The sequence below is a fragment of the Urtica dioica genome, chromosome 11 (assembly GCF_054948205.1).
Source record: "Urtica dioica subsp. dioica isolate 48M chromosome 11, U.dioica_male_clone48M_v1_H2, whole genome shotgun sequence".
In the NCBI taxonomy this organism is placed as follows: Eukaryota; Viridiplantae; Streptophyta; class Magnoliopsida; order Rosales; family Urticaceae; genus Urtica; species Urtica dioica.
In genome coordinates this window covers 13,007,733-13,034,201 of record NC_142766.1, presented here as the reverse complement: position 1 = coordinate 13,034,201, position 26,469 = coordinate 13,007,733, and the positions used below count along the sequence as shown (strand labels likewise).

The window sequence follows — 26,469 nt, the reverse complement described above, 5'->3', positions numbered from 1 at the left end:
ACCCGTTTTGTATAAATAAAACAAAAAATAAAAATAAATGTAACCACAAACTTAATAACTATCAAATCATAATACAGTTCAACGAAAAATGAAATTCAAAGTTTAAAACTTACAAAACAAGGTGTGATCATGCTTTGATTTTTTTATTTTTTTTATTTTTTATGGAGAGAGTTATATATTGAAATTTAAAAGTTTACAATTTACAAAATAATGTGTATAATCATGTTTTATTATATATATATATATATATATATATATATATATATATATATATCAGTGCTATCACATTAGAATGTAAGTCAAGTGGTAAATAATGCTTGAAAATTCTATTTAATTTTAAACTTAATGTTACTATATAACTAAGATCTATTAAGTGTACAATTTAAAACTCTGCAACGCAAAAATCAAGTCCCAAAAAGGCCACTATTTTTCCAAGTAAAGAGTAAATCGTATGATTTCCCATTCTCTCATCCAATATTCCTTACAGTATTAATAGTGATCTGGATCACTCGTGAGCTCTCTCGTATTTTGCTTTTATCAGTCAATTTAATTTAGTATTTTTGTTATGCTTAGGGAAATATAATCAGATCAATTCGAGAACATGCTATAGAGTTAAGTGGCATACTCATTTTTTGTTCTCCGATCCACACAAAAGTAATATTGCTATGAGTATGCTATATTTTTAAAATATATTCTTTGGTTTTAAGTTTTTTAGAACCTTGTAATTAATTCGATTTTGTGCTTTGGGTTTAAAACTTATTCACTCCTTGTATTTAGAAAAAGACGTCATTTTAATAGGTCGTGATAATTGATTGAGAGTCACCTAATTTAGCCAAAAAAAAAAAAAAAACTCAAATTAACGATACCCAATTATGCACTTATTTGATTGATCACAAAATTGACAATTTGATTTCGAGTTACGTATGTCGCTTGAGTCAAACTCAAAACATAAAGCTTCTTTTAATATGGTTTAAAACCAAGGAATAACTTGTTAGATCCGAATATCACGGGTGAAATCCATCACCTAATTCCATGACCGAATCATGTTGAATAATTAAGAAAGCATAAAACAATAGCGGAAGCGTACCTGATGAATCCATGACGGTTGGTCTTCCAGATCAACACGTATTTCTCTGAGAGTCCCTTCAGTTCTCTCTGGCTCACTCTGACGACGGGATATCAGGAATGACAAGAATATTACGTGTGACCTGGGGACCAGCCGTATTTATAGAGAAACCCTAAGTTACCCTAGTGGACTTCCTATTTCAACCCATCACTGAAATAGAAGCCCATAATGAGTCTACACATTAAAGGCCCACAACCTGTTAGATACATTAAAGCCCAATAACCGTATACCAAATTAGATCACTTTTAATGGGCCATCTTTATTGACAGTTCACAACACATAATTATATAACATATAAGCCCAACGTTGGATTAAGGATCCAACATATTGGATTAAAGATCCAACAATCTCCCACTTGGGCTATATGTGCAACCTTATAATTATGTATCGCAAAAATAACCGAAGGAGCTCAACTTTACTGTCATTACCAAATTGTATCTCATAACCAATCCGGTCCATCAACCATATCAACATAGGATCAAAGCGGCATTCACTACATCTATCGTAGTTATACCCATCAATGGTCACGTATATCGATACAACTAAACGACATGGATCATGAAGTGGATGTGTAGTATGGAAATTTCATGTTATGTGACCTCAACATGTCTATTTCCATTTGGTCCTCCTTAAACCTTAGTGAGATCAAACCATATACTAGAAAAAAAAAAAAAAAGTCTAAATAAACCAAAACTTAATTTCTGCAGAAAACCTCAATAATCATAAATAAACCAAATATGTCTATAACATAAAAGCACTAAAAATAGCAAAACAACAAACTCCCACTAGAACTGAATATCCTGAGCTGAAATAACACTCATATGAGCAGTGTGCTCGTGAAACACTTTGGGTGGTAGTCCCTTAGTAAGCGGATCCGCAATCATGGAGTTTGTTCCGATGTGCTCGATAGACAACTGTCTACTCTGAATTCTTTCTTTCACAACCAGAAACTTGATGTCGATGTGTTTCGACTTCGTGGAGCTCCTGTTGTTGTTGGAGTATAGTACAGCGGATTTGTTGTCACAATATAACTTGAGTGGTCTATCAACACCATCTATTATGCGCAGCCCAGTGACAAAATTCCGCAACCATATCCCCTGATTGGACGCCTCATAACAAGCTACAAATTCTGCTGCCATGGTAGAAGATGCTATAAGAGACTGTTTAGCACTCTTCCAGGAGATAGCACCTCCAGCCAACAAATAAATATAGCCTGATGTAGATTTCATACTGTCTTGGCATCCAGCAAAATCAGAGTCAGTATACCCGATGATCTCGATCTGATTTGACCTCCGATATGTGAGCATGTAGTCTTTTGTTATTTGTAAGTACCGCAGGACCCGTTTAGCTGCTTTCCAATGGTCCATCCCTGGGTTGCTTAAATATCTGCCTAACATCCCTGTAATGTACGCAATATCCGGACGCGTACAAACCTGAGCATACATTAGACTTCCTACTGTCGAAGCGTAGGGAATCGTCTGCATTTCCTTTTCTTCAAAATCATTCTTAGGGCACTGATTGAGACTGAATTTGTCTCCCTTAGCCACAGGAGTATCACCTGGTTTACATTCATGCATGCCATATCTTTTTAGAACCTTTTCGATATAGCTCTTTTGTGATAATCCAAGAATCCCCCGAGAGCGATCTCGAGATATCTGGATTCCTAATACAAAAGAGGCGTCACCAAGATCTTTCATCTCAAAATTCTTAGCTAGAAATCTCTTGGTTTCGTGCAATAAGCCTATATCGTTGCTGGCAAGCAAAATGTCATCAACATATAAAACCAGAAAAATACACTTACTCCCACAGAACTTATGGTATATACATTCATCCACCAAATTCATTTCAAAACCGAACGAAATAATCACTTGGTGAAATTTGAAATACCATTGTCGAGATGCTTGTTTGAGTCCATAGATGGATTTTTTAAGTTTGCAGACCAAATCATTTGCGTCTTTGGACACATAATTTTCTGGTTGCACCATATAGATTGTTTCCTCGATGTCACCATTAAGGAACGCAGTCTTCACATCCATCTGATGTAACTCAAGATCAAAATGCGCCACTAATGCCATTATAATTCTAAAAGAGTCTTTCGTGGAAACCGGAGAGAAAGTCTCTTTATAGTCGATGCCTTCTTTCTGTGTGAAACCTTTTGCAACAAGACGAGCTTTGTACCTTTCCACATCACCTTTCGAATCCCTTTTGGTCTTAAATATCCATTTGCAACCAATGGGTTTCGCACCTTCTGGTAATGGTACAAGGTCCCAAACGTCATTATCCTTCATAGATTTCATCTCTTCATTCATGGCATCGATCCACATTTGAGAATCAGAACTTTTCATGGCTTGAAGGAAGTTGATAGGATCATCTTCGTTCACTCCAATGTCATCCTCATGTTCTTGAAGAAATACAACATAATCATCTGGTATTGCACTTCTTCTTTCTCTGGTGGATCTTCTTAATGGCATATGTTCTTGAGGTGGTAGAGTTTGTTCTTCTGGAACAATTTGTTGCGCAATGGGTTCCCTAATATTGTCTTGAATTGAGTCTTGAACAATGTCAGGAGTAAAGTCCTGATCATTGTCAATGTCACCTATGGGAATATTAACATATTCCTCTTCCAAGACAAATTTTCTTACCGTATCTCCCCTTGCAAACTCGACATCCTCAAAGAATTGAGCATTTTCTGTCTCGAAAATTGACCTAATTGTGGGATCATAAAACTTGTACCCCCGGGATCTCTCAGCGTATCCAACAAAATAGCAGCTCACAGTCTTTGAGTCCAGTTTCTTTTCATTAGGCTTATAAGGCCTTGCCTCAACTGGACATCCCCAAACGTGCATATGTTTTAGACTAGGCTTTTTGCCCGTCCAAAGTTCGTAAGGTGTTTTGCTCGCTGCCTTAGTTGGTACCCTGTTAAGGATATATGCTGCAGTCTTTAATGCTTCTCCCCAGAGCGATTCAGGTAAAGTAGAATGACAAATCATACTTCTTACCATGTCTTTAAGCGTTCTGTTTCGTCTTTCAGCAACACCGTTCATAGTGGGCGAACCCGACATAGTGTACTGTGGGACGATACCGCATTCCTCTGGGAATTTAGCAAACGGTCCTGGACGTTGTTCACCTGAACCATCATATCTACCGTAGTACTCACCACCACGATCAGATCTGACGGTTTTAATTCTTTTACTGAGTTGATTTTCAACTTCAGCTTTGAACTTCTTGAACACGTCTAGTGACTGTGACTTTTCATGAATGAGATATATGTAGCCATATCTTGAAAAATCGTCTATGAACGTTATAAAATATTGCTGACCATTCCAAGCAGATGTTGGAAAAGGTCCACAAATGTCTGTATGAATAAGTTCTAAGACGTCCAAAGTCCTGTTGGCTTCAAATCTCCTTTTATTGGTTTGTTTTCCTTTTATGCAATTTACACAGATGTTGAAATCCGTGAAATCTAAGGGATCTAGAATTTCGCATGACACAAGTCTCTCTATTCTCCTTTGAGAGATGTGACCTAATCGTTTGTGCCATAACGCGCCCGAATTCTCGCTAGTTAATTTTCTCTTTACACCTCGAGTACTTAAATGCAAGGATTCATTAAATGAAACATTTATCTCAACGGAATATAGATTATCGTATCCTGATAAAGAACCGGAACCAACCATATTTGAACTGTGAAACAAACTAAATTTTCCATTCTCAAATGAACAAGAATAACCACATTTGTCCAAACAAGAAACAGAAATCAAGTTCCGTCTAAAAGACGGTACCACAAAAGTTTCATCAAGATCCAAATAAAATCCAGTCTTTAACAATAATCTAAATTTTCCAATTGCTTCAACTTCAACCTTCTTGCCATCGCCCACATAGATGTATCTTTCAGCATCATTTGGCTTTCGGCAATGGAGGCAACCCTACATAGACACACTGATGTGAGTGGTTGGGATACATATTTTTTTTTTTTTCGGTTTGTTATGATTCTCGAAAAAAAAAAAAGGGTTGCTTGTCTTCGGATTTGTTTTTTTGATCAATAAGGTTTGTGTATATCTTCTTATTATGAAGTTTTGTGCGCTTGTGTCTTCTCTAGAAAATCGTGCTTAAAGTATTCTGTTTATTCATTAGAGACTGTATTGAATTTTCTTTTGTTTGGTCATGCGATTATGGTTTCATCAAGCTATTATTTATTTTGTCTTATTCGTAAGGTTTGATATCAGTTTCTATTGAATATACATATATACACCAGATTCTTGTTTATCAGTTTTGTTGGAATAGTCACCAGACTCATGTGTCTCAGTTTAGCAATCGTTTGTTATATCGTATTATTGAATCATAAGTAATCAGTGATCAACGGCATCAACTAGAGACGGCCGTACGTTCAAAAGTGTAGCTGCTTGCTTACCCTATTTTTTTTTTTTTTTATGCCTAATGGGCCTTTATTTATTTAAAGTGGTGGGTTCAGCCCATAAAAAAAAAAAAAATTAAATTCAAATATTGGTATTATTTAGTATATATATTTTAAAATAAGTTAATTGAAGCAACATGTCACCAAAGTGGCCTCTCTTGTGGAAATTTATTTATTTTAAAATATAAAAGGTTTTGTACTTGTAATTATTGTGAATATTTATCGGCCCAAAGGAAGGTAAATGTTTAACTTGATTGCATGTATGTTTGCGCTAATAAATACGTGATGATTCTTTGGTTTTACATGTGAATAGTAGATCGGCCCAAAGGAAGATTTATTATTTGATATGTTCATTATTATCAGTATTTGATTAGTGCACCAAGATATCACTTACAAGTCATTATTCTTGTCCAAAGACATAATATTGATGGAGTGCACGGTATCTTGAGATGGGTTTTACCATATTTGAATTTGAATTTTTGAGTTTCGGATTAGGTTTTATCTGAGCTTGTTTGTTTATTTGTTTATTGTTCTTTGCATCAGTTACGACTCCTGGAAATATTTCTGCCAACATCAATTCAATTCCTTTGCTGAATGGCTCTAACTTCAAGTCATGGAAGGAGAACTTGCTGATTGTTCTCGGGGTCATGGATCTTGACCTGGCGATACGAACTGAAGCTCCTCCGGCACTTACGGACCAGAGTACCTCTGATGACAAGAGGGAGATGGAAAAGTGGGAGAGATCGAATCGCATGTGCATGATGATTATGAAGAAGGCCATTCCAGAAGCATTCAGGGGCACAATGTCCGATAGTATCAAAACCGCTATGGCGTTCCTTGCTGATATTGAGAAAAGGTTTGTCAAGAACGAAAAGTCTGAAATTGGTACGCTCTTGACAAGTCTGATTTCAATGAAGTATGAGGGTAAAGGCAATGTCAGGGAGTACATACTAGAGATGTCTCATCTTGCTTCAAAGCTGAAAGCACTTAAGCTTGAACTCTCTGAGGACTTGCTAGTGCATCTAGTTCTGATATCTCTTCCAACACAATTTAGCCAGTTTAAGGTGAGCTACAATTGTCAGAAAGAGACTTGGTCTCTTAATGAGCTCATCTCATATTGTGTTCAGGAAGAGGAAAGGTTGCAGCAAGATAAGACAGAAAGTGCTCACCTAGCCTCAACCTCTAAGAGCGGGGACAAGGGAAAGAAAAGAAAGAAACTGGACTCAAAGACTGTGAGCTGCTATTTTGTTGGATACGCTGAGAGATCCCGGGGGTACAAGTTTTATGATCCCACAATTAGGTCAATTTTCGAGACAGAAAATGCTCAATTCTTTGAGGATGTCGAGTTTGCAAGGGGAGATACGGTAAGAAAATTTGTCTTGGAAGAGGAATATGTTAATATTCCCATAGGTGACATTGACAATGATCAGGACTTTACTCCTGACATTGTTCAAGACTCAATTCAAGACAATATTAGGGAACCCCTTGCGCAACAAATTGTTCCAGAAGAACAAACTCTACCACCTCAAGAACATATGCCATTAAGAAGATCCACCAGAGAAAGAAGAAGTGCAATACCAGATGATTATGTTGTATTTCTTCAAGAACATGAGGATGACATTGGAGTGAACGAAGATGATCCTATCAACTTCCTTCAAGCCATGAAAAGTTCTGATTCTCAAATGTGGATCGATGCCATGAATGAAGAGATGAAATCTATGAAGGATAATGACGTTTGGGACCTTGTACCATTACCAGAAGGTGCGAAACCCATTGGTTGCAAATGGATATTTAAGACCAAAAGGGATTCGAAAGGTGATGTGGAAAGGTACAAAGCTCGTCTTGTTGCAAAAGGTTTCACACAGAAAGAAGGCATCGACTATAAAGAGACTTTCTCTCCGGTTTCCACGAAAGACTCTTTTAGAATTATAATGGCATTAGTGGCGCATTTTGATCTTGAGTTACATCAGATGGATGTGAAGACTGCGTTCCTTAATGGTGACATCGAGGAAACAATCTATATGGTGCAACCAGAAAATTATGTGTCCAAAGACGCAAATGATTTGGTCTGCAAACTTAAAAAATCCATCTATGGACTCAAACAAGCATCTCGACAATGGTATTTCAAATATACCAAACGCAGGTTACTGGACATAATAAAAGCCAAAATTCTCAAAAATTCAAACATGATTGGCTCTGATACCAATTGTTAGATCCGAATATCACGGGTGAAATCCATCACCTAATTCCATGACCGAATCATGTTGAATAATTAAGAAAGCATAAAACAATAGCGGAAGCGTACCTGATGAATCCATGACGGTTGGTCTTCCAGATCAACACGTATTTCTCTGAGAGTCCCTTCAGTTCTCTCTGGCTCACTCTGACGACGGGATATCAGGAATGACAAGAATATTACGTGTGACCTGGGGACCAGCCGTATTTATAGAGAAACCCTAGGTTACCCTAGTGGACTTCCTATTTCAACCCATCACTGAAATAGAAGCCCATAATGAGTCTACACATTAAAGACCCACAACCTGTTAGATACATTAAAGCCCAATAACCGTATACCAAATTAGATCACTTTTAATGGGCCATCTTTATTGACAGTTCACAACACATAATTATATAACATATAAGCCCAACGTTGGATTAAGGATCCAACATATTGGATTAAAGATCCAACATAACTTACTACTTTGATAAAAAGTCCGAGCAAATATCTAAATATCCCTTTACTAATCAATAAATGCACAACTTTATGTTACGGTGGGTTTTTCTTTTCTTACTTTTTCCAAAACCTCTCCATTTTTTTTTTTGGGTATGACATTCAATCTTCCGTGTCCTTCACGTTATTTCCTTTCCATTTTTGGAGTCTAATAAAGCCAGTGTAAAATCAAGGAGAATATACTAATCGTGGTACAAACGGACGTCACTAAAATTTCTCAAAGAGAATGATAATCAACATCATATTCATATATATATATATACATTGCAAGAGCTCGTGTAGTGTAACACCGAGTCTTTCAAACACTAAGAAGAGAATAAAGAGAGAGAGAGAGATGATGAGAAAAGAAGAGAGAAACAACAACGGTCACTTGGTTCTGGTCCCATGTCCATTCCAAGGGCACATCAATCCGATGCTTCAACTTGGAAAAGCCCTTCACTCAATGGGATTTTCAATAACAATAGCCCACGCTTCTTTCAACTCTCCCAAGCCCGAAGACAACTCGGAATTCAACTTCGTCACGCTGTGCCGCCACGTGTCAGCGCCCGAGTCCAACGCTGACGGGGCAGCGACTCTTCTGAAGCTCAACGAGGACGGCCTTGGCGAAGCCTCTGCTTTTGAGCGGGCCGCGTGTGTGATCTTCGACGAGTACATGTTCTTCGCTGCTGATGTGGCGCTGCGTCTCGGGATCCCCAGCTTCGTATTGCGCACCGGCAGCGCTGCAAATCACTTGGCTACGTCCGCCGCCATTTTTGAATCCATCGGAAAAGGTATACTTTACTTGTGTTGCAAGCTATTTAACCTTTTTTTTAATACATTTTTGGGGACTACTAAATAGGGTTATATACTTGTGGCAGAAGTAATTTTCTAATTGAGATTTTGGTCTAAATCTTGCATCCAAAGGAACTAGCAGACAGAACTTGTGCTACTAAAATAAGGAAATATAAATTTAATCAAACTCTCTCTATTCGACAGTTGATTAAAATTATCTGCTAGTGAGTTTAACTTTTTTGTAAGGGGTCTAGTGAGTTTATAGTTTTTGTTATCTAATTATCACAGTCTACCATTATTTATTTATTTAACTTAATGTGATCTTTTAATAAAACAAAGTTACAATTTTTAAAGTTATTTTTAAGAAAGGCAAGTTTCTGACGAGAGAATAAAATTGTGAATTTTTTCAATTATTTAAATATCATATAATACTATATCATATTTCTCTAAAAGAAAAATATTATTTATAATTGATTTGTTCGATTTACAGTATTTAAAACCAAAACATAAGCTAAATTTAGGAAGTAATGATCAAAATAGAAAAAAACGTAAACGGATAAGTGAATTAAGTAGAGAGCCAAAAATATAAAAGCAGTCTAGAAGCCGTATAAATAAATGATACCTAAACATTAACTAAATAGTCATATTTTTACATAATAATATAGAAAAGAAAAATAAAAGCTAAACATCCAATAAAGTCTGTAAGATACATTTTTACTCTTTTTTTTTCCTCTCTGTACATTCGACTACTAGGGTAAAATTATACATATGTTATGATAAATGATAGAGATATGATATTTTTTAGGAACTATATATTATGTTTTCCAAAAAAAAAAAAAATTGACTATTTTGTTCAGTTATTTTGCTATGAAAATTGATAATGCATTATATATTGTTCTCGCTAGCTAGTTTAATTTGACCACCTATGTAAAAGGCATATTCTCATACTCTATATTGCAGATTCTCTCTCGAATGAAATCGCTCCGGGACTACATCCCTTGAGGTTCAAAGACCTTCCCTTTTCCCTAACTCAAATTTCTGAGGAGTTGTTGGTAGTGTTACGTAAGGCACAAGGCAAGAGAGCTTCCTCGGGCATCATATGGAACACATCGAAATGCCTCGAACAAACCGATCTACACAAACTTGAACGAGAAAGCCGAATTCCAATCTTCCCAATAGGCCCAATACACAAGATAAGCCCGTCCGTCTCAAGCAGCTTGATCAAAGAGGACGAAATTTGCCTCTCATGGCTCGACAATCACCCAAAAGGCTCAGTCATCTACGTGAGCGCCTCGGGAAGCCTCGGGACAATGAGCGAGGAAGAAGCTTCCGAGGTGGCTTGGGGACTAGCCAATGCCGAGCTGCCCTTTCTTTGGGTGGTCAGGCCCGGCTCGGTCCTCGGCTATGAGGATTGGACCGAGCTCTTGCCCGAAGCCTTTTTCGAACGCGTTAAGGATAGAGGGCTCGTGGTGAAGTGGGCCCCACAAAAGGAGGTCTTGGCTCACCCCTCGGTCGGGGGGTTTTGGACCCATTGCGGGTGGAATTCGACGTTGGAGAGCCTCTCGGAGGGTGTCCCAATGATTTGCAAGTCGTGTTTTGGGGACCAGAGAGTGAACGCGAGGCACACGAGCCACGTTTGGAGGGTTGGGTTCGATTTGGAAGGTTTCGAGAGGGGAGAGATTGAGAGGGTTGTGAGAGGTTTGATGTTGGAGGATGAGGGAAATGAGATTAGGAAAAGAGCCCAAGAGTTGAAGATGAGACTTGAAGCCAGTACCGCCAAAGATGGTTCGTCCATTGGTTCCTTGAATGAGCTTGTGAAATTAATCATGTCATAAATTGTGGTTCACTAGCTATGCTTGATGTGCTTGCTTCACTAGGTACAAATATTCTTCTAAGAAAAAAATGGGTTTGAATGTTCTTGAAGTATATTAATAATCCACAATGAATAAAGCTTCAAAATATGTGTGTTAATATTTTGCTAAATTATCTAATAGATATGACAAGAATAAAGCTCTTAGTTGTCATGTGTGGTGTGCACTTGAAATGGCTTGAAGAAAGTATGTCAATTTAAGCTCTTTTACGGTCTCAAATTTGTCTTCATCCAAACAATTTTTGTTCCAAAATTAGAGTTAATATTGCAAGTGAACCTATCTAAGGTAATTTTTGCTGAATATAATGTTTTTTCTTATTTCTAAGGGGGGAAAATAACACATTTATACCCTGTGTTTTAGTGAAATGTCGAATTTAACCTTCGGTTTTCAAAAATGTCGAGTTCATACCCTCTGTTTAACTAAAATGACGAAATTATACCATTTGTTTAACTAAAATGATGAAATTATACCCTGAAATGAATAACAGCGTCACAAATCTCCATTTCATTGATATTAACTCTTATATAAGAAAAACCAAATCAAATCTAAATCAGTGCCCTAACTTCCAAATTCTCAATTTTGAAATAAAAATAGCCTTAAATTGAAATTAAATAATAAAACTCATACCTCCTAAGAAATTACTTCATTCCGTATTCGAATTGTAACTCTAAATCCTGGATTCTCTGTTCGAATATGCGATTTTGATGACTATCAACTATCGATGTTTACCCATTTGCCTCTTTATGTGTTCTTCACGATTAAGAGACTGTTGTTTATTTTTTAGTTTTTAAATAAATTACATATATGGCGCGAATGAATAAAGATAATTGGTGTTTATATATAAATATTTTAGTCAACGTCAATGAAAAGTCAATAAAAAGAATATTCGTGACACTGTTGTCTATTTCAGGGTATAATTTCGTCATTTTAGTTAAACAGAGGGTATGAACCCGACATTTTTGAAAACCGAGAGTTAAACTCGACATTTCACTAAAACACAGGGTATAAATGTGTTATTTTCCCTTCTAAGGGATAGTCTAACTCGATACTTTTACTTGTTTTGTTCATACAACATTATTCCAAACATGGTCTTTGGTTTTAATAAACACGTAACCAAATTAACCATTAAATTGACTTGATTTTGCGGTTTGTATAAAAAATAATTTGACCCTTAAGTCATAAATAATAACCTGTTTAAGAGTTATCTATTTTCAGTTAAAAAAATTGTTAATTTTACATGATCAGTATAAATATAAAAATATAATAATATGATGTAGATGTTACAGATCATGTTGCAACAACTCCGTAGCATAAAATTGTTAACTACTCACTGCAGTAATTTTAGCCCTAATTACTATGCAACCAAACGCGATATTTGGCTTCAACAAAGATCAGAAACAAGACAAACAAAAACGGAAATTGCAGAAAGTAAAAGACACAACCAATTTTCCCGTGCTTCGATCAGAAAGATCTACGTGCACGTTGAGCTCCGTGGGAGGCGCTCAGTCTGTACTATCTTGTCGTCGATTACACCCTCAGCCTCACAAATCTCGTTCTCTCAGTACAAAACACTCTCTCACAGAAGATTCTTTTACCAGCTTCTCACAAGGAAACACGATCAAGAAGATTGCTCAGAATACAATCACTCAGAGAGAATAGAAGAGAAGAGAAAACCCTAGGCAACACAAAATGAATGTAAATGATCGTACAAAGGGATTTTCGTGCTCTTTATATATCACAAAAGCTGAGATCTGGTGAGGCCGTAGGATGGTTCCGATTGAGTGATACTCCAATGTCGTTTAGGTCAAACGACAGAGCACCATCTTCAAACGACGTCCATCTTGATCTGCTTGTTGGGCCTAACAATTGGGCTTCGGCGAATAAAGATTGCTGGGCTTCCAAATCCAACACTCACATTATGTTGGCTTTTAGGTAGGTGATAAGAAGTTTAATTTACTGAAAATCAATTCACTAATCAAATGTAGTTTGTTGTATACACAACGGTTTTGGACTGACAGACTCTCTCTTCAATTGTGTTTTTTTTTCTATATGGATTGGAACTTAAGCTTCCCTTGACTGTGAAAATCTTCTCAATACCACCTCTCCCGAGAATTTGACAAACAGTCGTGTAACACGAATAACAAAAACCCCTCACAAATAGAGAATCTCTGCACATACTCAAATTAAAAGACAATCATACACACTCAATAAATAAAAACGAACAAAACAAAAGAGGTAGTAATACAATTGTGTATTCAATTTTGTATTCGTCAAAGACCTCGAAGGATATCTAAAAAATTAGGTAGGATGTCAAAATTTGTTGATGCCCCAATTAAGGTTTGCATAAAATTTTTAGGGAGAAATATCTCGTTAAAGATCAAATTAAAATTGTGTCGTAATAAGTCCGTAAATTTGCTATGAATCTGTAGCCTGCTAGATAAGATCGCAGAAAAATCTCTCAAACCATATGTTCCAGCATCTTTGAGAAAACAGCATGCCTCGTTTTTCGTGATAATAGAGGTAATGAGAATGATATGATCAAGATAATGAATTTTAACTCGTTAGATTGAAAGATTACATAGTGCATGTTATTTATGCGCACCTGGGTCGTAACTAAGTAGCAAGTAACTAATACAGACAGAGAATATTATGACAAGTAAGAACCAAATGTAGAGACTGATGTACTTTAAGTTTGGACCTCATAACGGTGAACCGATTGCTTGATATGGCCTTTATCATAACATAGTATTGAAGGTATGGAGCCTAATTGTCGCGAGCTGACGAGCTGAAGACCAGCGCCGAGCTAACGAGTTGGAATGTTGAAGATCAAGGTCAATTGTCGAGCTGGGATCGATCGCCGAGCAGACCACGTCGAGCTGGAGACCATACGACAGTGTGCATGTCGTTTTGGTCAGGAATTAGGTCAAGGATATTTAAGGTATTCCAGGCCTGTCTGTTGCCCTAGTTGTTTCTTTATAAATATGTTTTGTCGTCACTTTTACCTTGTATGGAAAATCAAAGGAGAGAAAAGTCAGTACAAAGAGAAAAAGAGAGAACGAGTTTGTAAACAACTTTCCCAATTGGGTTTATAATGAATTTGCAGCGGCAAAGTGGACGTAGATCTCACGTTGAGATTGAGCCACTGTAAATATTGTGTTTGTTCAGTGTTATTGTTTTATTTCGTCTTCTGATTGTGAAAGGGATTTCGACGGTAAAATCCCAACATATAGTGTGATTGATCAAGAGACGGTGCATGTCGAACATAGATGAGCTTTTGAAGGACCTTATCCTAAACCAAATAGAGGTTTATTTCTATTTTGTTCGTAAAGTTTGATTGGTGTTGAGCTATGAGATTTTGTTACTTGATTCTCATTATTCGATTATTAACTCAGAATTCAGACTAGTAAACAATAAATTTACGGATACTCTTTGTATTTCTCTTTTGAATTTTACAAAGTAACTTTTAGATAGTAAAAGAATGACCCTTTCATGTGGGGTCGAAGCCTTCTATTTATAGACTTACAAATGGGCAAGAATAAGCACCCTTTCTATTATTAGTTTTTCCCTATTCTTTGTTCGCCCGAGCTTTCCTCATCCAAGCTCCCTTTTACCCAAGCTCTAGACACGCATTAGGTTCTTCTTTGTCGCCCGATCAGTACCTATTTAGACATCAAAAATGAAATGAATGCTTACCATGTTTGTTGACATGGCAACTAGTGACTTGAGCTCCGACCACGCTACGATAGAGTTGAAGATCGAATCCCATTTCTGCATAATCTCCACTTTTATTTTCGGCTATCTATTTATTTATTTTCCTTTATTTGTTGAACAACCAAAAACTGAAGGCCACCAATCTTAAGTCTATATATAATATATTAAATACATATTTTTTTTTTTAGAGAGCGACCTTTTCTCGTACTCCCAAATGCTTATTCAACAACACAAAGTATTTTTTTAGATAACGACATTACTCGTACTCCCAAATGCTTATTCGACAACACAAAAGTAATTCTCTTACCAGAAATGGAAGATATAAAAAATAAAAAAATAAAAATTGAATTTAACATGAATGAATGGATTGATTTGACACGTTTTATTTACAGCCTTGGCATATTACGACATTTTCTACAAAGGTAAATACGCCAAAAAATTGTCAAAAATAGGAAGGATTAGGTGGTCTTGGACACCAACTAATTTACTATAAACAATAAGCTTGAACCACCAACCTAACACAGAACCTATTTTTATCTTTTTAAGCTCACCCACTTATGTTAGTATCTTGACACACGCAGTCAAAACAAATCTTCCTTATTGAATGAATAAATTCACTCATCAGCTCACTGATCACAATTCCATCTCTTAAACATCTTAATTTGTTCCCATACAGATTTTGTTGCAATGGCTTTTCCCACACCATCAAAGCACAAGCTTTTTGCTTCCACTCTTCTTTGTGCCATCATATTTTGGTGTCATTCAGGCTGCGTGGCTCAGAGCAACCCGGTTCAAATGGTTTCAAAAGCCATGTCATGTTTCAGCAACAAGCTTGTGAGTATATATAATTACATACTCACAATGCATACATGTTTTCAAAACATTGAGTTAGACTAATTATAATGTGTCAGATATATAGCGGTTGCGAAGAGGCGTACAGGCTGGACCAAAGAGGAAGCATTAGAGTCCCGAGCGAAGCGCTTGACTTGTTCTGCAAGGGACCTTGCTTGACCGAGACCCAATTAGTCCTCAATTGTGTCGACAACATTGTCTCCAATTTCTTGTTCGATAACAAGAAAACCGTGCGCGATATCAGACGCGTGGTCAACATGGGATGTACTTATAATAGCCGAATTAACAGAGGTAACAGAAAAAATAGATAAATGCAAAGTATTTTCATGAGCTTGGGATTCATGCAAGTTTTCTTAGAACAAGAATTTTTTGAATTCAGGGATATTTAACTTTGGAGGGTTTTCGGAAGGTATGCTTAGCAATTCAGAGAGGTTGAGAAGTGGTTCGGCTGTCTATTTATATGCGGCTTCGCTGATTATTACTTGGTGTTGTTATTACTTTATCTTCTAGAAAGCCATTTTTCAATCATACATATGATATGAGAATGGCAAGAAGCTATGTTCTTGTATAGCCATTTTCCTTGATACTGCTAATATGAAATTGTAATGTTATACTTAGAAAAGATATACAAATATACAGAAACTGAAAATTGTACTCGTGATTTTTCTCGGTTATACAAATGCTAATATAATTATAAGGAGGAGATGTTTATACTTGAAAGATGTTTCCTTTTTCTTCTCTTTTTTCCCCTTTCTCTTTGGTTTTCTTTCTATGGAGCTTGCATCACAAAGTAATGCTGCTAGTAGCTCTTCAAAAGAAAGTACCAAGTTTGAAACCAGATCTCCTAATTCCTAATTGACACATTTGAATCATAAAATATGAACAAGGCGTCAAAAAAATATATTAGGATCTTATAATAAGATGATAGTTAAGGCTCTTTTGTGTTGTTTGGATATAAAGAAAATAATTAGGAAAAATAAAATAAGAGAAAGTAGGATGAAAATGCAAACTATACAATATCAGGTCCGCGTTTGTGCCTATTTAATCACTTTCTCCTCTTATTTAATCACAAATATATTTGTTTATTTTCCCTCTTATTTTTCCTTCTTCTATTCATTTTCTACCTTGTCATCTGACGAATCGCCAAATCAAAATCGATCGCCGGAACAATTTCACAAAACGAGCCCAATCGCACTTTGTCCGGGGGATTTCGTAACGCACCGTTGTTTCATAACCTCTCTGACCTCCTCAACCTTGTCCCACCGTCCTTCCTCGGCGTACATATTCGACAACAGCACGTAGTTCCCAGAATTCCACGGCTCCACTTCGATGAGCTGGTGAAGCGCCACCTCAGCAACCTTCAAGTTCCCGTGGGTCCGGCAAGATCCGAGCAACGAGCCCCACAGAACGGCGTTTGCCTTCACAGGCGTGCTTCTGATCAAGTCAAGAGCCTCGGCCACGAATCCGCTCCTCCCGAGAATATCGACCATACATCCGTAGTGCTCGAGCTTCGGTTGGATCATCGAATCGAAGAAACGCCGTCCCTTTTCGACCAATCCCGCGTGAGCGCAGCAAGCCAAGACCGCGACGAAGGTCGAATCGTTCGGCTTCGTTCTTGAAAACTTCACCATCTCCTCGAACAACGTGACTCCTCGTTGGCCTTCCCCGTTCAGAGCCATTCCCGAGATCATCGCGTTCCACGAGATCACGTCTCTGCGTCGCATTCGGTCGAAGATATCGAACGCGCTTTGTAAATCTCCGGATTTGGAGTAGAAATCCACGAGCGAATTCCTGACGGAGACGGATTCTCGGAGAAGTCCCTTCGAATCTGCGTAAGAGTGAATCCATCGGCCAGTTTCGATGCTTCCCAAACGAGCGCAGACGGGCAAGACCGTCACCACGGTCGCTTCGTCCGGTTCGAATCTCCGATCTCTCATTTCGAAGAAAAGATCCAAAGCCTCGCTATCTCGTCCGCTCCGAGCCAGGCACGAGATCATCGAGTTCCACGAGACGACGCTCCGCTCGCTCATCCGCCCGAAAAGGCTCAAGCCCGCGTCCACATCCCCGGATTTACAAAACCCACGAACCATCATGTTCCAAACGACCACGTCTCTGTGAGGCATTTCATCGAACAGCTTCTGGGCGTCTTCCATCCTCGAACAAGCGACATAAAGATCGATCACTCCGATCATGACGGAACCGAACCGATCGAACCCGGCTCTTAAAACATGGGACCGGACGCTCTGGCCGGCCTCGTAGTCGCGGAGGTTCGAGCAAGCCTTGAGAAGCGGCGCGAAAGTATAAGGGTCGGGTTTGATTCCTCGCCGTTTCATGGCGGCGAAGAAAAAGAGGGATCGAGTGAAGGGACCGTTGACGGAGAAGCCCTTGATGACGGAGTTGAAGAGCGACATGTTTGGAGACTCTGATCGGTCGAAGACTCGGATGGCGTACGACATTTTGTTAAGAGAGGCGCAGACTGAGACGAAATGAGCGACGACTTGGTTGGATTGGTGGAGACCGTGGCGGAGGAAATGGGCGTGGATTTCGGTGAGTCTCCGGCGAGCTTTGTGGTCGTGAAGGAGCCGGAGGATTCTCCGCTCGGCCTCGCGGGTCCGTTGACCCATCTTAATATTTTGCCTTTTGCTCTCACTTCATTGGCGAGTTTTAACGGAAACTTAAAAAGGTTGGTCACCCTTGGCGGGAATTTGTAGTAACATTAAGGACAGTGTTATGTAAATGTAATTAAGCTTATTTCCCGGGGTGATAATGGCTGCGTTTGGTTGATATTAAAAAGCCCTACTTTTGTTTCTAGAATAAACTAAATTGTTTATTTGATGTTTCGTAAAACTGTTTTTACAAAAAAAAAAAAAAAAAACTTCAAAAGCGATTTTAGATTTTGTACAGGAGTTAGAAAAGCTAGGATTCCTAACTTTTGGAAAAAGTGTTTTTAAGAACATGTTTATTTTAGTTTTTTTACTATAATATATTTATTTTACCAAACGCTAAATCAGTTTTTGTTACCAGCAACAACTGTTTTATAAACAGTTTACCAAACACTTGTCAATTTAAAAAAAATTTGTCAGTTAAAAAAAAACACTAAAAGCACTTTTTATTAAAAAAAAAAAAAAAAACAAAGCTATGTCAAACGATGCCAATAAGTGCTCCACATCTCCACATATATACATATATATACATATATATTATAAATAAAATTAAAATTACACAAAACAAAAATGTTAATAAAACGCTCAGAGATAGATATAATCGTAATATCGGAGTACCGGCCTCAACAGAGATATAGGAATCTAATCGGATTATAGGCGTTCGTTCATCTTATACAACATGTTAACACGATGAAGAAACATATTTTTATGATTTGGGCACTTATCTAGACTATTTGAGTGATTGATGGACCTAGTACGTTGAGCATAAATAAAATAATTATTCAGTTTAGATAAATAAAAATTTATCAACGCACGATAGGAGAGATTCATTCGCACTTATCAATATTTTTCGAGGGTGAATCGAGACTTGTTCTTGAGATTTTATATGTTATTTTTGTATTTTTTTAAAATTGATTTTCAGGTTGTCGAGCCACAAAGAACATTTGGAGCTTAATGAAGTAATTTTGGAGTGATTCAAAGTCTTTCGAACAAGTTCGAGTAAAACAAGATACTTGGCGCCTTTTTCTGCACAACTTGGAGATTCTTAATTGAAGACTTTAGAAGATATTTTTCCAGAATTGAATAGAGATTTCTCTTAGCTTTTCAACGCATATTCATTTGTCAAAATCGGACATCAGGGCAAGAAGTTATGGCCAATGCAAAATTGTTGCGCGCTGGCTCAGAAGTGGACGCGACGCGTCCCTTTCCCAAATCGTCACGTAGAGGTCACAGACAGAATGTTAAAGCTCGAGTTTTTGAGCCAATCTTGACCCTTGGATCACATCCAAAGGTCTAGAATGCTCTGAAAACACCCATATACTTTGGATTTTTGTTCATTTGAGGCTAGACATCATTTTAGAGAAGAAAACCCTAGAGGTAAAGAGAGCTTGGAGAGAGAAGAAGACACCATTGAAGGAGATTGAAGCTCTTGGAGTGAAGAAGAAGATGGAGCTAGAGAAGAGCTCGTGACACTCTCTCCAACCAATTTCTCATCAACATCAATCCATACTTTTATATTCATATCTCTTACTCCCTCTCTATTTTATCTCTTTGAACTCTAGTTGTTTATCATTTACATTTCTTGTTTGAATCTTAATTGGTTGATTTGAGATAACTTTAGTTGATCTTGATTGAGATTTAAGTTTCATTGAATTGGATATTGATTGTGGATTATTGATTAGATGTCTCATTTTATACATGTGTTGATGTTTTTACTCATTGCCATGTTTATTTGCTTGATTACAATCATGAGTAGCTAAACACATAGGAGGGGTGCGATGTAGCTGGGTGAATTGATTCGGTTAGTAGATCATGCTAGGATCGTGCTTGAATGTGGTTTGGTTTGTGGTAATAAAGAGAATTGAGGTGGTTAATACATTGATTGGCTTAGCTAACTAGGTAGTGAATCTCTAGACTCGTTTCGACACCGAGAGGTGGTAATCGAGTGTGCTCAACCCATTCTCTCATCCACCTACGTAGATCTATAGAAAGACTTGGGAATTTGTGTAGTCTCTTGAATTCCCGTAGCAGATGCAATTGTTTTTTTAATAAGATCCAAGTCGAGAGGTGTAAATTCGTCAAACAATTAGGCTTGTTCCTACTCAAGAGATATTAACGGGTAACCAAGAGAGAAATAGACAAAGTTTACCCAAACAATAAACGTTACTCGAATCTCTAGAACCGACCGAATCAATAAATCCAACGAAGTTGCGACCCTTCACTTTCTTTATCGTTTGTCAAATGTTTGTTTAATTTCTTTTGTTCTTTTTGCATCTTAATTAGTTTAAATTAAAAACCATTAAAAAAAACCATATTTTACATTTTTCTCAACTCAACTCATAAATATTTTCTAGTTAGTTTGCATTGAAAAATAAACAAGTTTCTCGTGAGATCGATATCTCTGTTCATACACACTTTATTACTTGACGAAACGTGCGCTTGCGTTATGTGAGTTTTCTTTCATTAAGGAAATTCTCCATCAATACTCTCTAGTTATAAGATGGTGGAAGGTGACTAAATAATCTTCAGTTTTACCTAAATAATCTTCAGTCTAAAACAAAGCAAATAAAAAATAATGATAAAAATATTAGTAAACACATGAAAATGAAAAGTGAAAAAGATAGACGCAAGTATGACAATATTATGCAGTGAGGGTGAGAGACAGAGACACCACGGAGACTAGGACTCGGCAACCACGGACTCTCATAAATGCGGCCGTATGATAGCGCCGTTTACCGTTATTGCATTATATGCATAAAATCATATGATCTCTTAGCTTCGAATTTGTTTTCCATGCCTTGGATTTGGGCGGGAAAGAAACTAGATCTTGTTTCATAACTAGGAAATAGTATGATCAAACTTATTTCTCTACCTTTCAAATCGTGTGATTGATCTTCAATTTCATTCTCAAGCCCCCTACGGCAAATAGTTCTTTTCTACGTTGAAAAAATTGAGGAAATACTAGCATAAATTAATTTATATCGTGATAAATATAAATTATTTAAAACAACAAGAATAATAAAAGAACAACTCAGAGACACAAAGAGAGTCGCGTCGTTCATGTCCGCTGAAAAGTCGGCATACAAGTACACATCGTAGATCATCATACCTCAGTCATGCCACAACAAGCTCGCATTCCTCGCGCCCGACTCGGCTATCATTGAGAATGTGCCTCATCGGTCAACCTCTCTTATCCCTCTTTCTTTTCTTCAGTTTCTTCCTCTCTTTCTTTAATTTTTTTTAAAATTGTTTTATTTGATTTAGTTTGTGTAAGTTGTTTTATTTGTCTTTTAAGGATCTAAAAATAAGTAAAAGATGATAATAAGTATCGTAGCAGTCGAAATACAAGAATGAGTATAGAAATGGGAAAACATTAGCATTTCCGTCGCTATTTCCTTAAAAAAATATTAAAATAAATAAACGAGGCCATAGAAAAGAACTTGGGAGCAGGTCAAGATTCAATATAATTATAAGACGATTAAAGTGAACAAGAAATTTTACACCTAGAATTTGGTCATCTGTGAGCAAATTACAATCAGATCTATGAATGAGTTTTCGCCGGCAAGAACTGCCAACTTCAACGGGGAACTACTTTTTCGATGATCCGAAACCTCCAAACCCCATCATAGCTGCAATATCAGCATCCACTTCAGGTTCCTCTTCCACTGCTTTCTCTTTCTGAAACCCAGATCAGCATATTGAGGGACTATAATCTGACAATCAAAGACAAAAAGCATCAAAAAAACAAAAGTGCAATGTAACCTTCTTTTCCTTCTTCTTTTCTCGACGCAGACGCTTCCTCTCCTCCTCTTCTTGCTGCTGTTTTAAAATCCGGTCATCAAGATCTGAAGATGGAGAGCTAATAATCAGTTCCCAATAAAATTCCACGAGCTTATTCATACTTCAGAAGGTTGGAAATTAATAATTAAAAAAAAAAAAAAAAAAAAAAAAAAAAGATAACCATCTATCTCTTACCTTGTTCCGAGAAAGTCCCGGGCTCTTTCCTCTTCTTAAGGTTCTCAAACCGCTCCTGGACCTGCATTCATCCACAAGTTCTACAGTGAATAATCAGGGATCAATACCGATAGTTTGCAGCAATTTATCGATGATAAATTTGAGCAGTCTTTATCACTCCTATATAGATTTCAGCGATCACAAACTCGCCATTTTCACCAGAAGGTTAAAAAAAAAAAAAAAAAAAAAAAAAAACCAAGTCTACCTGCTGAAGAGATGCCCGCTCTACCCGCATGGACATACCCAAAGCCCTTTGATCTATGAGATAAGTTAACAATAAAAAAGATAACAATAGTCAGAACTCGGAACCTAAAAAATACCCAAAAAAAAAAAAAATCAAAGAAATGCCGAACGGAATCTCGTAAAATATGTATATACACATATCGTTGAAGGTACATGGACAATAACGTACGTTTCTTTCCATTGATATGATCCAAATAATTTGCAGAATCCTTAACCACACAGTCACATACTGAACAAAAGTATCCAGCCTGTAAAAGAACCAACACAACATAAACAAAATGAAAAGAAGGAAAAAAAAATAATAAAAATAAGATCGAATATAACTGTCCAATAATGAAATATCAAAAGTTAATCATTAACAGAGTTTTTCGTTCCAAAGCATTAAAGTGGATGAATATGGAAGTTGCGTTCACAGCTAAAGAAACGTCTAAGCATTCGTTACTGTAATTGATAGAGAGCCGAATAGTTTATGCAGGAACTAAAAGTGCATAATCACCTAACCCTATGTATAACACCACAGAAGTATTCTTTGCGTACCAAATGGCAAATCTTACTTGAATAACTCACATAAAGACCAAAAAATATCAGCCAACTTATGGTCCACGGGCATGAATGCAGGCCGTAACTAAATAAAATTATGTGGTTAAAGATGCAGAGGAACTAACCCACAAGCATAACCTCATTGAAGTAAATTAACAATTCGAAACCGAATACAGACGAGAACTTATTTACAGAGATAAAAGCCATGCATGTGGTGAAAACTCTACCTGTTGGCTGAGAGGCGCAATAGGTGTTACGACCTGCAAGAATAAAAAAAGTTAAAAAGTTTAAAATCAAAATACAGCAGAGCAGAGAAATTGATCAAGTATCCCCAATTTTACACCATTAAACCCGCTAGTAAAAGTGATTAAGAGATAAGATCTGTAGTACCCATGAACCGAAAAAGCCTTGATTTTCTATCAAGCAGTCAACACTAAACAATAATTTCTGTCTACGTCCTCACAAACTAGAAACGCTTACAAGCCCTTTACTTACATGGCCTCAAAATTACATGGACAACTTGTTTCCGAACTTATTACTTGCTTTTCCAATGAACGACTTACTTGAGTTTTTCCCAAGCGAGAATTGAGGTCTACTTCATAATCTCTATGTTTTAATGGTTTTCTTTGCACCGGAGGACCTTTTGCTGCAGAAATTATTATACACATACGAAAATGATTGGAATCAAAACCCTTAATCTTAATTATTTTGTAAAGATAAAACAGCACACAAATATTTCACAATCACCCTCTCTTTACACGAGCGAAATACGAAGCTAACTTACATTTGGATTTATCTTTCGATTCTTCCTCCTGCGCAAAATAAAACCCCGAAAAGAAATTAGTTAGCAAAAGAACCTGAAAATTAAGTCGAAAGAAATCATCGAAGAGATAAAATTTTGGAAGAAAAAAAATACCTTTCTTTCACGCTCTCGAGCTCGTTCCAAGTACTCTTCACGGTCGAATTTCCTTCGGAAGGTATTATCAACCCCCGCGGTCTACATATTAACAAACCACAAATTGAGACTTAAATATTTGCTAAAAGGATAGCAAACTTAATCAAGCTCGCAAAGAAGAGAAAACCAAAGAAGAGGGAGGATGGAATTTACACTGTTTTCAGCCATGGATTCAGAGTAGCTCGGTCTACAGTAATGAAAATAAATTCAAACTTTTAAAGTTGAACAATTTGTTTTGAAGGATCTGCTATGAAACTGGATGGAAATAGAATAGGACGTCGGAGAATGAAAATGTTGAGTTTGCAAGAAAAGAAACGACACTCGGAATAAGAAGTAACGACGACAATATATCAAAACAATATTTTATTTCAATTTTCAATTTTATTGTAAAAACGGCTCCCAAGAGAAAATTATGATAATTTCTTTAAAAAAAAAAGAGAGAAAATTATGAAAGGCTCACTTAACAGAAAAATAATGAAAGCGCAAATTCTATTAATCTCAAAATAATTAATGGCAATTAATTTTTATTTTCTCTTTTATATATTACTTTTAAAAAAGGAATTTGTTGCAACTAATCAATTTTTTAGCTTCTTTTAAAATTTTAGCCACAATTTTATCTTATTAAAAAATTAGTCCACCACTAAAAAAGTAAATTTTATTTACTTTTTAGTTAATTTAATTTATTATTTAGTTAGTTAATTTACTGCGATCCTAGTGAAAATTTTGGCTATTTTTTAAAAGAAGTGTGAGCTATTGGGCCTAACTTCTTTTAAGATTATAGTAAAAATTTCATTTTATTAAAAAAAATAGTCTACAAAGCCCGCAATAAATTAAATTAACTAAAAGAGTGGATCTGGTAGGTTGTTTTCTTAATAAAATGAAACCTTAGCTTTTTTAAAAACAGGGATAAATTATTAAACTATTGACCTAATTACCCCACTTTTAAAATTATAAGTTTTTATGTTATTTTCAAATATTTTTACTTGTAATATCTTTTATTTATTTATAATCGTACACTAAGAATACACATTGATTTTGAAACTAATTTTGAATGGAACATAATGCTTACCTCTCAAAAATATGGGACAACCGTGTTCAAAGTACAATTTTATTAAACCAATAGAATATTATTTTTAACCCCTACACAAAAAAATAAATAAATAAATAAAAACTAACATTAATTATTCCTACTTTGAGAAAGATGGACCATGTGCCCTTTTCATCTAAATAAATTAAGGATGGTGTAAAAAATTAAGTTTATCAAATATAGTGTTTGCAAACTAGCTAATTTTTAGTTAATTTTTCAAGTAACCATTAATGAAAATAAAAGAGTTATAAAGACCACAATATCTTTATAAGTACTTATCACGTTTTCCAGTAAGTGAACAAAAAAATTGAACAAATTAAAATAGGAATCACAACTACGGGTGAAATCGGTTTGGTTCGGTTCGTTTTTGGACCAATTTGAAAATTGAAACCAAATTTTCGGTTTTGAAAATTTTAGACCAATGACCGAACCGAATTGGTCTAAAACCGAAAATCAGTTAACCGAACCAATAACTAATTTTATAAACGTTTTAAAACTTTCTGAACCAGATTTTGAATTTCATTTTTTCTACCTGTTTTGCAGTTTAAATCTCTTCAAAATAAACAAATTCTAATTTCTAATCATCCAAATTTCCATAATCCAAATTTAAAGATCTTACAGTTATCCAAAATCAAGTAAAAAAGAAAAACTTCATATCCAAATTTCTACCTGTTTATTAATTATTTTTTTAAAATTCGGTTAATAACCGATAACCAAATTCGCTGAAAATGAAAACCGATAACCGATCCAATTTTACAAACTGGTAAAACTAGATCTGGTTAACCGAACCGAATATTCGGTTATGTGGTGTGGCACCAAATTTTTGTTTCGGATCGGTTCGGTTATTGGTTTATCCAATTGTCAGTCAATTTTTGTACAGCCCTAATCACAACCAATTAATAAATTGAGAATTTAAAAGTTATATAAAATATATATATATATATATATATATATATATATCCCAAGTTTTTAGGAATTAATTATCTTCTCTCTCTCATATATTCTACTACAAATCATCATATTCAAGATAACTTAGATTTTGTAGCACATTTTACATGTTTATAAAGATTTATAATAATTAATTTTGATAAATAACAAATAATGCATAAGCAACCGTTTTTTTGGATTTAACACTCACGTGGCATAGGCGGATTAGTCGCGTGTTTTACCTTGGTGGAATTATGAGTGTGGTGGTGCTTGCTCTTGTTAGGATTTTATTTTAAATCCCTAAAAAAATCCTAATTCAATTCAAGAGAAACCAAACCATAGATCTTAATAGCGGAAGCGTACCTGAATCCATGGATTACAAACACCAAGAGTTGGGATGATCTTCTGATTGCAGTTTGCCTGAGTCTGGAGAATTCTTGTTGATGGGGATACAAGAAAATAATCGTACGTACTGCAATCAGGGACCTACCCTGTTATTAATAACTGCCAGACAGTTACTAATAACTATTGCATATTTCTAATTTGGCCCCTCATCAAATTAGATTA

At 36.2% G+C, this 26,469-nt stretch overlaps 5 protein-coding genes across 5 annotated transcripts; 3 read left to right on the top strand and 2 right to left on the bottom strand.

Moving 5' to 3' along the window:
• Positions 1-5,037: 5,037 nt before the first annotated feature.
• Positions 5,038-7,750, top strand: LOC149381355 (uncharacterized). The gene is made up of 4 exons (XM_089601336.1): positions 5,038-5,074; positions 6,045-6,947; positions 7,143-7,365; positions 7,681-7,750. Exons 1-4 carry the CDS (start codon positions 5,038-5,040, stop codon positions 7,748-7,750), a joined length of 1,233 nt encoding a protein of 410 aa, XP_089457462.1.
• Positions 7,751-8,458: 708 nt separating this feature from the next.
• On the top strand, positions 8,459-11,000 carry LOC149381354 (UDP-glycosyltransferase 76E2-like). Its single transcript, XM_089630875.1, has 2 exons — positions 8,459-9,038; positions 10,000-11,000. The coding sequence occupies exons 1-2, from the start codon at positions 8,495-8,497 to the stop codon at positions 10,872-10,874; spliced, it is 1,419 nt and encodes a 472-aa protein (XP_089487001.1). The 5' UTR covers positions 8,459-8,494; the 3' UTR covers positions 10,875-11,000.
• Positions 11,001-15,308: 4,308 nt separating this feature from the next.
• On the top strand, positions 15,309-16,323 carry LOC149381353 (uncharacterized). Its single transcript, XM_089600917.1, has 3 exons — positions 15,309-15,455; positions 15,533-15,764; positions 15,853-16,323. Exons 1-3 carry the CDS (start codon positions 15,309-15,311, stop codon positions 15,981-15,983), a joined length of 510 nt encoding a protein of 169 aa, XP_089457043.1. The 3' UTR covers positions 15,984-16,323.
• LOC149381352 (Tetratricopeptide repeat (TPR)-like superfamily protein) lies at positions 16,323-18,181 on the bottom strand. Its single transcript, XM_089600916.1, has one exon. The coding sequence runs from the start codon at positions 18,095-18,097 to the stop codon at positions 16,646-16,648; it is 1,452 nt and encodes a 483-aa protein (XP_089457042.1). The 5' UTR covers positions 18,098-18,181; the 3' UTR covers positions 16,323-16,645.
• Positions 18,182-21,593: 3,412 nt separating this feature from the next.
• Positions 21,594-24,206, bottom strand: LOC149381351 (uncharacterized). Its single transcript, XM_089600685.1, has 10 exons — positions 24,042-24,206; positions 23,850-23,930; positions 23,718-23,745; positions 23,497-23,579; positions 23,161-23,193; positions 22,563-22,641; positions 22,356-22,408; positions 22,112-22,172; positions 21,899-21,981; positions 21,594-21,814 (listed from the first exon to the last, which is right to left on the bottom strand). The coding sequence occupies exons 1-10, from the start codon at positions 24,054-24,056 to the stop codon at positions 21,725-21,727; spliced, it is 606 nt and encodes a 201-aa protein (XP_089456811.1). The 5' UTR covers positions 24,057-24,206; the 3' UTR covers positions 21,594-21,724.
• Positions 24,207-26,469: the final 2,263 nt, after the last annotated feature.